Source organism: Octopus bimaculoides, chromosome 11 (genome assembly GCF_046866305.1).
Source record: "Octopus bimaculoides isolate indiv1 chromosome 11, ASM4686630v1, whole genome shotgun sequence".
NCBI lineage: Eukaryota > Metazoa > Mollusca > Cephalopoda > Octopoda > Octopodidae > Octopus > Octopus bimaculoides.
Genome location: NC_142938.1, coordinates 61,957,799 through 61,971,991, shown reverse-complemented (window position 1 = coordinate 61,971,991; position 14,193 = coordinate 61,957,799). Strand labels below are relative to the sequence as shown.

General features: G+C 36.0%; 1 protein-coding gene across 9 annotated transcripts in view; it reads right to left on the bottom strand.

Moving 5' to 3' along the window:
• LOC106879599 (uncharacterized) overlaps positions 1 to 14,193 on the bottom strand; it is a 216,518-nt gene that overhangs the window by 8,930 nt on the left and 193,395 nt on the right. For 6 of the 9 annotated variants that reach the window (XM_014929243.3, XM_014929241.3, XM_014929240.3 and 3 more), the window contains one exon: positions 5,151 to 8,113. In XM_014929243.3, the coding sequence (XP_014784729.1) occupies positions 5,151 to 8,058 (2,908 nt within the window). In that variant the 5' untranslated portion in view covers positions 8,059 to 8,113. The remainder of the gene's footprint in view (positions 1 to 5,150; positions 8,114 to 14,193) is intronic. The other 3 variants (XM_052971874.2, XM_089360197.1, XM_089360196.1) reach the window with 1 other exon arrangement.

Sequence of the window (14,193 nt, the reverse complement as noted above, 5' to 3'; positions counted from 1 at the left end):
AAACCCTTCAAGGTGGTACTCCAGCATGGTCACAGTCTGAAACAATAGATAAATAATGATATAAACATCTTGTTTTATATCCCTTTGAGATCACTTGACCTGCTAGAAATAGCAGCCAAATCTCCCTATAATATCCCTGACCTTGGTTAGTAAAAGAAGGGGTAAACACATTGAATGGTGTGCTTATGTGTTCTCCTAAAACGGTAGGATGGTCATGGTTGGAATACACATTGATTGAAGATCTTGATATGTATACTAGGGTGGGGTGAAAAAAGATACTTTTTACACAGATTTTTGAAATATGTTTTCAAGAATATATTTTTTATTGTGAAATCCTTTAAAAACAACTGTGTTAAAATCTGAAGTTCTTAAATTTACATCTTCAGGCTCTGCAGCCCACTTAAAATTTTGAATAATGAGCAAAAAATCAATTTATAACACAGTTGCCATTCCTCATTTTATTTTTTACATTCGTTGTTACAAATTGATTTTCTTTTGTGAAATCCTTTAAAAATAAATGTTTAAATCTCAAGCTCTAAAATTTATATCTTCAGGCTCCGCAACACACATGAAATTTCGAAATTATGTGGAATAAGTAGACTTTTCGACTTTGTTTTCTTTATTATTTTTAATATCAGGTAACCAAATATATGTGTTACATGAGGTCTAGATTACATAGACATTAAAATAAATTAAACAAATTGTCAAGTTCATAGCAGAAAAGATAATTTTTCTTTGGCAAAAGGCATCCATCTCTTGTGTTACGATTGAGTCAGTTAAACCGAAAATCTTAAACTTTCCTTTGCTGATGTAGAAGGATGACTGATCTGGCCGATCCTTTCTAATCATCCTCTGAACATTCTGTTTATATACTGCTTGATCTATTCCACCAATGGTCATTTTTCTATTTGTCCATTGATCCTGTAAAAAATCTTGTTCTTTCTGTGGTACATTTTTGTCTCTACTACAACTGCAGTTTTTAAAGGTGTTGCACTTGCAACAGGAAATGTCAAATAAATCTTTTGTTGCACTGTTTTTAAACACATTATACTTTGTTTGAAACGATAGTACATTTTTTCTATTTTTCAGAGATTTTAGTAATGCTTGGTACTTTATATAAAAGTTTAAGATTTTTGGCTTAACTGACTCAATCGTAAGACAAGGAACAGATGCCTTTTGCTAAAAATGATTTATCTTTTCTGCTACAATTTTGACAATTTGCTTAATTGAAGGATCTTTCTTAACTACATTCTTTTGTTTTTCTCGTTCAAATAAAACACATTTTAGAATGTCCTTGTGAGTTGGCAAAAGATCACATGAAGCACCAAATATTGGGCATTTAATATCTTGGCACATTACTGGCTTATGGGTCATCACTAAATGTAAACAACACTAAATTTAACATGATCATCAATTTTAATAGAATAGCATAAAGTCAAGGTACAAAGCAGAATATGTCACACACATTTGACGTACATCCATAGCAGCACTGGAGAGAAGTTTACACTCTCATTCTCTTTGTAGTCAATGTGGAAATTCAAGATATTAGTCAATTGTATTGAAATTTAGTAGGCAACCTCCTAAGGATACTATATTTACTGTTTCACATTCTGCTATTCAGAATAATGTATCAGTTACAACTTATAATCCATGAAATCCAAAATTCAACCAAAAAAGCAATTTTTAAAATTTTCAATTGAGTTGTGGAGCCTATAAAGAATATTTAACCGCAAAATTCTTTATACACCTTTCTTTTAATCCTAATTTGCAACAAAATATTGATTCTTGGTTACCAATTTCGAAAGTGGCATTTTTCGCTCCACCCTAATGTTCTACACAGTGCTCTGTATAACAAGTAGGTCGCACATGAATATATAGACAGCAGGGTGAGGCAGCAGAATCGTTAGCATGCTGGGAAAAATGCTTAGCAGCATTTCATCTGACTTTTATGTTCTGAGTTCAAGTTCTACTAAGACCAACTTTGCCTTTCATCCTTTCAGGGGTCTATAAAATAAGCACCAGTGGAACACATGGGTCAGTGTAATCGATTTACTCCTACCCTAACTTGCTGGCCTTGTGCCAAAATTTGAAACCAATACAGAGAGAGCAAGCAATCATCATTTCATTTCACTTATGCTAAATAATCTAAGATAGTTGATACCTCTCACTTGCAATGAATTCATTGTATTCTGATAGGAAAAAAGAATTTTTTATCCAACTCCTTAAAAAATCCTTCACCTGTAATTAAGAGAGGCCCATGGGAGAGGAGATGGGCAGGATTTTTTTTTGGGGGGGGGAGTTTCCTGGATAGGCATTTGACATAAGGTAGCAAGCAGGTAGAATTATTAGCACACCAGACAAAATGCTTAACAGTATTTGATATTGGTTCTTTATGTTCTGAATTCAAATCTCAATGAGGGCAGCTTTGCCCTTCTTCATCCCTTTGGGATTGATAAAATAAGGTACCAGTGTAGTATGGGAAAGGGGTCGATGTCATTGTCTTGTCCTCTCCCCATCAAAATTGCTGGCCTTAAACACTGCAATAGTCTGACATCCTGTTCAAGGTGAATGCTGTGATTTTGGTTCATTTATGTATCATGGAAACTGGGTAACCTGCCTTGTGAATTGTAGGGTTCAAGAAAAATATTTAAAAAATTTGACAAGCAAATCCAAACATCCAATATTTTGATGATACAACAATACTAATAATAATAGTTTGTAAAAAAAAAAAAAAAATCATAAGTCTCAAATAATCTCATGTCTCCTCCCACTTAAAAAAATATACAAGGAATTGTTATTACAAGTAACAGATATTAAGTCTGATAATTATGCTGGGCCTGGCGATAATACCAGTACTGATTATGTCCCCTGAATAAAAAATGTTTACAAGCTTAATATTCTACCACTTCATACCAGCAATGCTACTCAAGCATCAAAGCCCCGTAGTTTAACAGTGCTAATCTTTACCTCCTTCAATCAAAACAACTAAATGGTATTCTTCTGGATGCAGTCTAGGATGTCTGTGTCTGAGTAGTAGCAATAAGCACTATCATAGGTGTATGGCAGTTATTCTAACATGGGTTGCACTTGAGTTTTGTCATACATGTGTGTTGTGTGTATGTGTGTATTTGCATATTGTGTTTGTGTGCGTGTTGGAGGTGGGGTATTATTAGTTACTTACAGCTTGCTAAAAGGTTTCCTCTGGAGATCAGCACAACTGTATCCAGACTCTTCAGAGTATAAATTGTGATGCAGTTTACATTTTATGCCATGAAGAGAGTGGGTACAGCTGTACTGATTTTCAGACAAAACATCTTACAAGTTAGAACTAATTGAAACAAAACTACTAATAGATTCTACCATCAAAAGTATTGGGTACTTTTTGCGATTTGCAGATACATTTAGCATTACAACAAAAGATATCTGTAGTATGTATTACCATCATCATCATCATCACTTGTGAGAAGCTGGATCTGGCAGGTTTGAACATAAAACAGGTAAAATATTTGGGCCCTTCCAATGCCTCACCACTTCTCAAAGGATCTATGTCTTGGAAGTTGCTTCGTGATTCCGCCAGTGCTGGTGCATCCAGTCCACATCCAGCTGTAAACACCATTGTAAAACAGACCTCACCAGTGCTGGTGTCACGTAAAAAGCACTCAGTCCACTCTGTAAGGTGGTTGGTGTTAGGAAGGGCATTCAACCGTAAAAACTCTGCCAAAACAAACAGTGAAGCTTGGTGCAGTCTTCTTGCCGAGCCAGCCCGTCAAACCGTCCAACCCATGCCAGCATGAAAAACGGACATTGAACAGTGATGATGATGACAGCTAGATGGTCAGTTACATAAAACAGGTAGAATATTCAGCCCAAATATTCTACCTATTTTATATTTAAACCTACCAGGTTTAGCTTCTCATGCCTATCTACAATGTTATTCTAAAAATAAACTAATAGGTCATCAAACTTTCAAAGCTCCAAGATAATGCATGATTAATTCAAAACAAAGTGAATAAATAAGAATCACATTTGACAAAGTAATCCAAATGCTAAAAGGTCAATGTCCACTTTTCCAGGGTGCAAAGATCAGTCAGAATTTGTTGGGACAAATTTTCTACAGCTGGATAACTTTTCCTGTTGCTTTCCAAGCAAGGTAAGATTTTTCATGTTTTCATGGAAGATTAGAAACAAATGACACTGCTTGTATGATGGTGACACTTGTTTACAACTACTATGCGATGTGAGGATGAGGAGACACAAACACACACATACTCCACCTCATATACATACATATACGTACATAAGCTTCTATCAGTTTCTGTCCCCCAAATCCTCTCACAAGGCTTTGGCCGACCAGTGGCTATAGTAGATGATACTAGCCCAAGGTGCCATGCAGTGGGACTGATCCTAAAACCACATGATTGTGAAGCAAACTTCTTAACCACACCATCATAGCTGTGACCTAGCCATGTCTGAACTTTACCCACAGACAAATATATATATATACACTGTATTTAATGGCATACTGGATACACTTTACCCAGAAAAATAAAAAAGATCACCCCAGGTTTTATGTGAAGTTGTGCTTATATTAGATGCTTTAACCCTTTTGATGCCAACCTGCCTGAGACCACCTCTGGTTCTATGATATAAACTTCATGTTTAAAGTAATATAAATTAAAACTGTCCATGAAAATTCCATGTTAATTTATGTTCGAAAGACCATAATGACAAATTTAATAGAAATATGGTAACAAAAGTATTAATGCTCTACAAACTTGATTTCTTGTATATGTGATGCTAAAATTGGGGCTGTATTTATATAATGTATGTATGTGTGTGCTTGTGCATGTGTGAGTGTATATACATGCATTTGTGTTTTTTCAGTGAGAGATGAGAGGATCAGGAGAGAGTGTGTGTGTGTGTGTGTGTGTGTGCACACACACACTGTATTAGACTTTCTCTCACAAAATCACTTGCTGGTGTCTGATGATCCTACATCAGCTAAAATATTACTGAAGAAACATACTGCAATTGTGTAAGTATTCCACTCAAAAAAACACCACAATACATTATGATCCCACCTCTTGTTTATTATAGGGAAAAAATAGAAACAAACATATTCAGTGAATAATTACAGAAGGACATCTTACCTGTATGAGTTATCTCATGTCGTCTTAAGTGACTTCGCTTGAAGAAAGAAAAGCGACAGCCTTCTTTAGAACAATGATATTTTTTCGGAGACAGCTGGTGGTATTCTTCACGATGGTTTTTTAATAAACGTGCAGTCCGAAAATCCTTTGTACAACCTTGCACCTCACAGAGAAATGGCCGAGATGGTTCATGGACATCTCTGTGAGTCTTGAGAGCAGGTAAAGTCTTGAATGCCTTTCCACACAAGTCACACTTATGAGGTCTGTCATCAGAATGGACCTTTAGGTGGCGTTTCATACTATCTTCAGAGAAAAACATTTTTTCACAGATACAGCATTTCACATTTTTTTCCCGAAACTCATGGATACTCTTCATGTGCTTCTGTAGGTTTGCTTTGTAATTAGATTGATAGCTACATTCCATACAATGGAATCGTTTTGGCAGTTCTGGGTAGTGGGTTGCCATGTGGACTTTCAACGATGATTCATAGCGAAACACCTTGTTACATTCTTTGCAGTTTAAGATACGTATACTGCATTCTTCCTTGTGTTTCTCCATTGAAACTACATCTGTATCAATATATTTACGGCACTGCCTGCAAAGTTTAGCACTGCGTTTCTTCTTATGGGATTCACGCATGTGAGCATCACAGTTTTCTTTGTTTTCCCCAACAAACCTACACTTTAGACACATGAAGATGCCGTGGGTTTCCACATGGCGTGCTAGCAAAGAATGCTTCCCCGTTTTAAAGTCACAATGTTCACAGAAATGGGGCTTTGGCTTTACAACCGATATAGCTGTGCCATTTTCCATTCCTATTTTGGCAACAACAGCTGCTACAACAGCAGCAGTGGCAGCATCTATATTTGCTGCTTTGTAAAGGTCACTGTCTTGTCCTACCTGTTCCTTGGCACATTTTTTTTCTGGTTCATCACAGATTTTACTTGTGAAGTCCACTTCTTCAACTGCAGCATGATTTTCATTAACGTTAGCATTCAGCTGAGTATCAGAGCTAAGGGGTTCAATGGAATTGGCAACAGTAACAGCAGCTGTTTGAACTGTAGTCTCTTTGTAAATATCTGACATTTCTGTCATGGAACCAAGTGAAACAGATGCATTAAATGCCTTTGTTATCACACTATCATTGTTGATAGAGTTAGTAGCATGTAATGGTACCTTTAACATTTCCGTACTAGCTTCTAATGGTTGTTTAGCAGTTTTTACATTTTTCGTCTCTGTAGTTGGAACTATTTCTAACACGTGTTCTAGACTGCCAGACAAAGGTAAGTTTGAGATATTAGTTGAATTATTTTGGCTTTTAGTAACATTTGCACTTTCTTCTGAAATAGTTTTGCTAGATAACTCCTTAGTGCTTCCATTTTCTACTTTGTTACCTATATTATTTAAAAGTGGATCTTGAGCAACAATCATGCACTTTTTCATATGTCTTGTTAAAGAACTTTTGTTACAAAAGTCTCGTTTACAATTATTACATTGACTGGAGACTTTCCCTGCAAGATCATCCTTACGACTCTTTTCTAGTTTCTTATCATTTACAATTGATTCCATCACCTCTGCTTTGATGATTTCTATCACTTTCATCATCTCACTAGCTCCATCAGAAATCTTATTATCGTCTGTTTTTTTCACCATTTTACAAGGCTTTTCAGATTTCAGAGTTTTGGAGGTCCTTTTTCCCTTAGGTTTCGGCATGGTGGAGATATTCTTGGCAAGATCAGCTTTTGTATTTTGAAAAGTACTTTTGTTAGAAAGGTTTTGAGTTGGAGATTTTATTTTGCTATTTGCAGAGATATCTTCTTTTTTTATGGGTAACTTACATAGAACAGTCTTTTCTGAACTATCACTATTGTTATTAATTAGAACAGGCTTGACTGGAATATGTATTACTTCATCTAAATCCTTGTCAGAAGAACTTTCATCATCCTTACCATTATTAAGAATTTCCTTATTGGCGTTAGCTATCTTACTTTCTAGTACAGGTTTGAAACTGCCATCAACATCTTTAGGTTTTTTAAAGATGTCCTTTGATTGTTTCTTTGTCGAATCTCTCTGAAGTTTGGTCTTTCTGATTGAAACAGTCTTTGCTTTTTGTGGAGACTTCACATCTGTTGAACTTGTTAAACTTGTACTTTGTAACTGAGTCATGACTTCGTTGTGATTGACAGCACTACTTGTCTCTTGACTAAGATTAGGTTCCTTATTTTCTTTGGAGTTTTTGCTTTCTTTCAGGTCTTTCTTTACCTTTGTAGCATTTCTCTTAGGCTTTTTGATTACTTTCGAAGCTTTCGCCTCAGCACTACTCTTTCTTGTTACTGGTAATGTTCTAACCATTTTTGTTGCTCGGCTTTGTTTAACTCCTCTCAGATGTCTCGTAGATTTTTTGCTTTCACTTTCTTTAAATACAGACTGTTCTAACGATACAGATAAATTATTACACAACACTATTTTGGATTCCTTAACGTCTTTACCTACTTTACTATTCTGTTTATTTTTATATGCAGGAGATTCCTTAGCACAGCCTTTAGCAGTTCTATTGAGTTTGTTTGGTTTACTATCTTTTACTTTTCCTTCAACTGACACTGAAAGCCTGGCTCTCTTGGCAAATGCAGATCTACACCCCTCACTGGGGGGACTCTGTTCCTCTGCACCTGCATCTGCCTTACGTCTGCGAGATCTAACTGGAAACTTCTGCAACTTGATATTGCCATTCTTTCGTTTATCTTCTTCATTGTCTTTCTTGCTTGCCTTTACTTGGTCTGATTGTTCTTGCTTCTTTCTGTTGCTTGCTATCCGAATGTCATTCTTCCTTTTGGGGGGAGACGTCACTTCAATGGATCTCCGTACTTTTCTCTGACTTTTCCTAGTGCTTTGGTCTCTCGCCCCCATGTTTAGTTTGGTGCAACAGATTCTGCTTTAGGTCAGAAAGCATAGCAAATGCCTGCTGAAAGAAACAAAAATACACATAATTATAATCTTTCAATAAAATAGTAGAATTAAGTTTTAAGGATTACAATTTAAGGATTACAATTTTCTTTTTATAAACATTAAAAAACACTAATTTAAAAAGTTTTACCAATTATTTTAAGAGAATTCATCAAAAATTCCTTTTTTTTTTTTGCATTAGTCATTTAATTGTAATGTATGTTTCCTCTTGTAATTAAAATGCATCAATAATAATTAATTATGTTTAATTGTACAAAGGAAACTAAAACACTAATAGTACGAAAACATACAAGACAGATATAATGGTAATGGCAATGATGATGGTAGTGGTGGTGATAATAATGAAGACAACGACAATAATGGTTAAGAATGATTATGGTTGTGTTGACATAAGTTAGGATGAAAGTAAGAAGATAGGCAGAAATGGTAAGACATAAAAGAGCCAATAATGCCCTTTGCTCGTAGCAGTCAGTGAGAAATAATAGCAACTATCTTCAGACAAACAAAGGCCTCCCTAACTGTTCCTTATATAACCTGCTGCACCTGTTGACATAAGGGTTCTGCTACACAAAAAATGGAAAAGTCATGCAAGAAGCTTCAACCTAACACACATATACACACTACATTTCCAATAGAGACCAACATCAACATCATTGTTTCAACATCCACTTTTCCATGCTTACATGGCTGAGATGGAATTTGTTGAGGAGGATTTTCTACAGTTGGATGTCCTTCCTGTTGTCAAACCCCACCTATTTCCAAGTAAGGTAATATTTCTACATGACCAGACATGTCTTTACAGGCGACATTTTATTTATATTACTTTATTATTATTGTTATTCATTTTGTTCATGTACAAGTATGTATGTATTCATCATTATTTTATTTATTTTATTCATCATCATCATCATCATTTAATGTCTGCTTTCCATGCTAGCATGGGTTGGACGATTTGACTGAGGACTGGTGAACCAGATGGCTACACCAGGCTCCAATCTGATTTGGTAGAGTTTCTACAGCTGGATGCCCTTCCTAACGCCAACCACTCCAACAGTGTAGTGTTAGGAACAATTTTAGAAAAATTGAAGCATATCTTTGACAATTCAGGAGTGTATTGAACTAATTTTGCGTGACTTTTGGCCCACCCTGTATTTTATTTATGGATTAACAAGGTTACCATTAGTTTCATGCCAAGAGAATTGTCAATGATTACCAAGCCTACCACATAGGATATTGGTACTTGTATCTTTCTAGGAAGAGGATACAAGACGGAAACGAGTACCAATGTCCCAAGTGGCAGGCTTGATAATTGCTGAGAAGAATTAGCATGAAACAAATGGTAGTCTTCTTAACCCACAAATAAGGTGTGTGTGTGTGTCACTTGACATCTAGTATTGATTTGTTCCTGTTCAGTAAAAGAGCCTAACAGAATAAGTATCAAGCTTAAAAAGTAAGTACAAGGGTCAATTTGTTCACCCCAAACCCTTCAGGGTGGTGACCCCAGCCTGCCTACAAATCCAGTAACTGCAACAAGTAAAAAAGAAAAATGCATAAGTAGTATATATTCAGTTTTGTTTCTTTACTTATTCACATGAGACCCCAATACTCTGGCACTTATTCTATCAGTCTCATTTTGCCAAACTGCTAGGCTACAGAGACATAAACAAACCAGAATTGGCTGTCAGTGGTGGGGTGAGAACAAACACAAATACAGACACATACATGCATGCACATGACAGGCTTCCACACAGTTTCTCTCTACCAAAATCACTCACAAGGTACTGGTCAGTGCTGGGTTATAGTGCAGTAGCACAGTGGAACTGAACCCAAAACCATGTGGTTGCAAAACTAGCTTCTTAACCACAGTCATGCTTGTGCCTGCATATAAATTATAAACAATAAATGAAAATATAATTTAAAAGATGTCAACATTTGTGGATGTTTCCCTGCAATACAGATGGCCACTGCACCTGCAGTGTTAAGCATCTGGTCTTTGTGTGCATACATATGGATATATACATGTGGTATATTTAATTTTGATAGATTATAGCAAAGGGGGCATTGAAAAAGTGTTAGTAAAAGATAGGGGTGATAGTTGAAAAGGTTTGAAAGGTACTGATCTAGATGGTAGATGTAGAACAGTTGTCTATGTTTTTTCTAAGTAAATCAACATTGCCATTTGTAGGTGTAAGTTCCCTATTCTCAAGTGTGTTTTACTGTGGCCTCTGGCAATAAGAAATGCTGAAATTAAGGTGTGTAGCAGGCTGTTTGGAATGTAGCGCTGATGGTTGACTTACAATCTGAACAGGGGGTGTGGGGAGGAGAGAACTGGCAGTTGTGTGTAAGTTTAGTATCACAGAGAAGGAGAAAACTTCAAAAGTCAAGGCTAAGAAGAGTGAGGGAGTTTAACAAGTTATATATCTATATATAAACATCAAGATACAACTCTTACTCATTCACACAGCACTAACTGAAGTTATATAGAAGCTCCAGTTAAAATGAATGCTGAAATTGTATGCACATGAAAGAGATAGGTAGAGATGGAGTGAAAGACTAAGAGAAAGAGGTATTGGAGAGAAGGGAAAAAAGTTAACTCCCTATCAATAAATTAACCCCTTTATTACCATGTTTCTGTTGAGATGCTTTGTGTTTCTCTTTTACTCTTTTACTTGTTTCAGTCAATTGACTGCAACAATGTTGGAACACCGCCTTTAGTCGAGCAAATCGACCCCAGGACTTATTCTTTGTAAGCCTAGTACTTATTCTATCGGTGTCTTTTGCCGAACCGCTAAGTTACGAGGACGTAAACACACCAGCATCGGTTGTCATGCGATGTGGGGGGGGGGGGGGCAAACACAGACATACATACATATACATATATACATATATACGACGGGCTTCTTTCAGTTTCCATCTACCAAATCCACTCACAATGCTTTGGTCGGCCCGAGGCTATAATAGAAGACACTTGCCCAAAGTGCCACGCAGTGGGACTGCACCCGGAACCATGTGGTTGGTAAGCAAGCTACTTACTACACAGCCACTCCTGCGCCTTTCTATTAATTAATTTTAAATATAACAACAGATTTAGTAAAATGAATTAGTTATCATTAAGCTAATGTTAGGAACATAAATTGTGACTTAGGTTTGGTGGAATATTCTAATTCAGAACTTTGGTAAACAAGACATTTGTACTACAGAGCCAGAGGTGGTTTCAGGCGAGTTGGTATTAAAAGGGTTAACCTGCTACAATGAATACTTTTTTTGTTTTTTACTTGTTTCAGTCACAAAATTGTCACCATACTGGGACACTACCTTGAAGGATTTCAATCACACAGATTAAACCCATTGCTTATTTTTCAAATTTAATATTTATCCTATTGGTCTTTTGTGCGGAACCACCATTAAGTAACAGGAACATAAACAAACCAACACCAGTTATCAAGTACTGCGTGGGGAGCATACATACACAGATACAAAGATGGGTACACACACACAGAGTTTCTGTTTATCAGATTCACTCAAAAAGCATTGCTCTGCCTGGGGCTATAATAGAATACATACGCCCAAAAGTAAACAAAAAATTAAATTAAAAGCTAATTAACTAGAAAATGTCAAAGTCTTGAAGCTTGCTTCCCAACCTCAAGGTTCTCAGTTCAGTCCCACTGTGTGGCACCTTGAGCAAGTGTCTTCTAATACAGCCTCAGCTGACCAAAGCCTTGCGAGTGGATTTGGTAGAAAGAAACTGAAAGAAGCCTGCCATATATATATTTGTGTGTGTGTGTGTGTGTGTGTGTGTGTGTGTGTGTGTGTGTGTGTGTGTGTGTGTGTGTGTGTGTGTGTGTGAGTCTTTGTATGTATTTGTCCCCCACTACCACTTGACAATTGGTGTTGGTGTGTTTATGTCCCCCATAACGTAGCAGTTCGGCAAAAGATACTAATAGATACTAATATCAAAAGATACTAATATCAGGCTTAAAAAGAAAAAAAGGAATGGATTTGATTCATTCAACTAAAAATTTTTCAAAGCAGTGCCCCAGCATGGCCGCAGTCTAATGATTGAAACAAGATAAAAAGAAAATGATAAAAGATTAACTTTACTTTATAACTTTTATCTAACTATATATTTTATGATGAGCAAGGAAGGAATTTGGAAATACAAGAACAGCATACAACTCTACTATTTAATCATTAAGGAAGTAATTCTTCAGGAATCAAAACAAAATTCTGCTCTGATAGTTCAAAACAGCATTTCCCAACCAGGGGTGCGAGCAGGGCTGGTTTTATAGGGGATCAAAGACAGCAATTGCCCCGGGCACCTTTATTCTTATATAAATTATTACTTTAAGGGGTGCGAGAACATATTAAAAGTTCTCAGGGGTGCGGGGCATAAAAAAGGTTGAGAACCACTGGTTTAGAATAATAAAACCATTTCCAGAGTTAAAAGAAAGTGTACCCAATGCTTTGTGGGTGCACTTTTACTTGAAGAACTAACTAGGAACAAAGATGGGAAAATCATTCCACTCATGAGTTTAAAGAACAAAACTACATATTGAGAACATGTGGTTGTAATTGAAAGCCATTCATTATTTCAAAAGATTATTATAGGAAAGGGTTCATAATCATCATTAGTGATTATTGAGAAAATGATTGGCTCAGAGTAAGAAGTTCTACTGCAAATTGAAATATTCATCAAACCTTGCAGGAACAGCAAAAGTTATAACAACCAAGAAAGCTTTATGTATATATATATATATAAATATATATATATATATATATATATATATATATACACAAAGATATATATATGTATATATATATGTCTTTTGTTGGGTATTAAAATGGACACAGAACTGTGAGAATCCAAACAATGATGTATCTCTTCCTTTCCAGTATGTGCTAGCAGAATTCAAATGTGAATGTCTGACTGCTGTTGTTTTTCATCACCATCAAGGTCTCTCTCTCTCTCTCTCTCTCAGCTAGGAGGTCTTTGTCTTGCAAGCTACTTGGTGACCTTGCTGGTGCCATGTAAAAAGCACCTATGCTTAGTGCTAGGTAAAAAGCACCCAGTACACTCCTGTGTAAGTTGCTAGTATTAGGAAGAACAACAGCCAACTGTAGAAGCCATGCCAAAACAGACATATGGAGTCTGGTGTAGAGCTCTGGCTTACTAGCTTCTCTCGAATCATCCAGCATGGAAAATGGACATTAAATGATGACGATGATAACATCTCCTCCCTTTGGATAATGCCTGCTCATCACACACGTGATTCACCAGTGTAAGGGGACTTTGAGATACCAGGTGTTTCAACCTTACTGTGTGTGTTTCTTCAGTCAAAGCTACCCCTGGACAAATTAATCTAACAAGATTACAGGCTCTTGTTTATAGAAATCAGCAATCAAATCTGCCAAACATAATAATTCATGGGGTGCACACAACAGCAAGAAAATAAACAATGTATCTATTCACTTTCAATACATTCTGGCGGATATGAATGTGAATATCCGACCAATGTTGTTTTCTTTATTGGAAAACAATCTCCTCCCTATAGACAACCTGTGTTCATAACAAATGCAATTCACCAGTGTAAGGGAAAGTTGATGGTTTAGTTTTAGACTCTCAGATGATTTGTTCTTAACATAAAGTAAAAGTGAACATAGTTGCCTGATAAAGGAAATGTAAATATAAACAGACAACTTCACAACTCCAGAGTACAGTTCTAACTGAAAGAAACAAGGTAATTTGATAGAGTGCACACTCTGAAAATATTCAGATAGAAATACCAGCAGCTGTTCAGAGATACATCTAAATTGGTGAAATGCATCTATAAAATCTCTCAGAATTGAATAATGGAAGTATTATATTTTTTTGCACATGTATTAAATGGCACTTTTCCAATCTTGGATATATCTGGAATATGACCCAGCAGAAAACTGTTACAAATACAATCTTGTGCTCTTCTAATTAATAATAATTTTTACGTAAGAAAAAACACATAAATTTTTAACGAACAGGAAACAAAATTTAGTGGACAAATTGGAATTCAATTTTTGTTTTAAAAAAAAAAAGTACAGGAA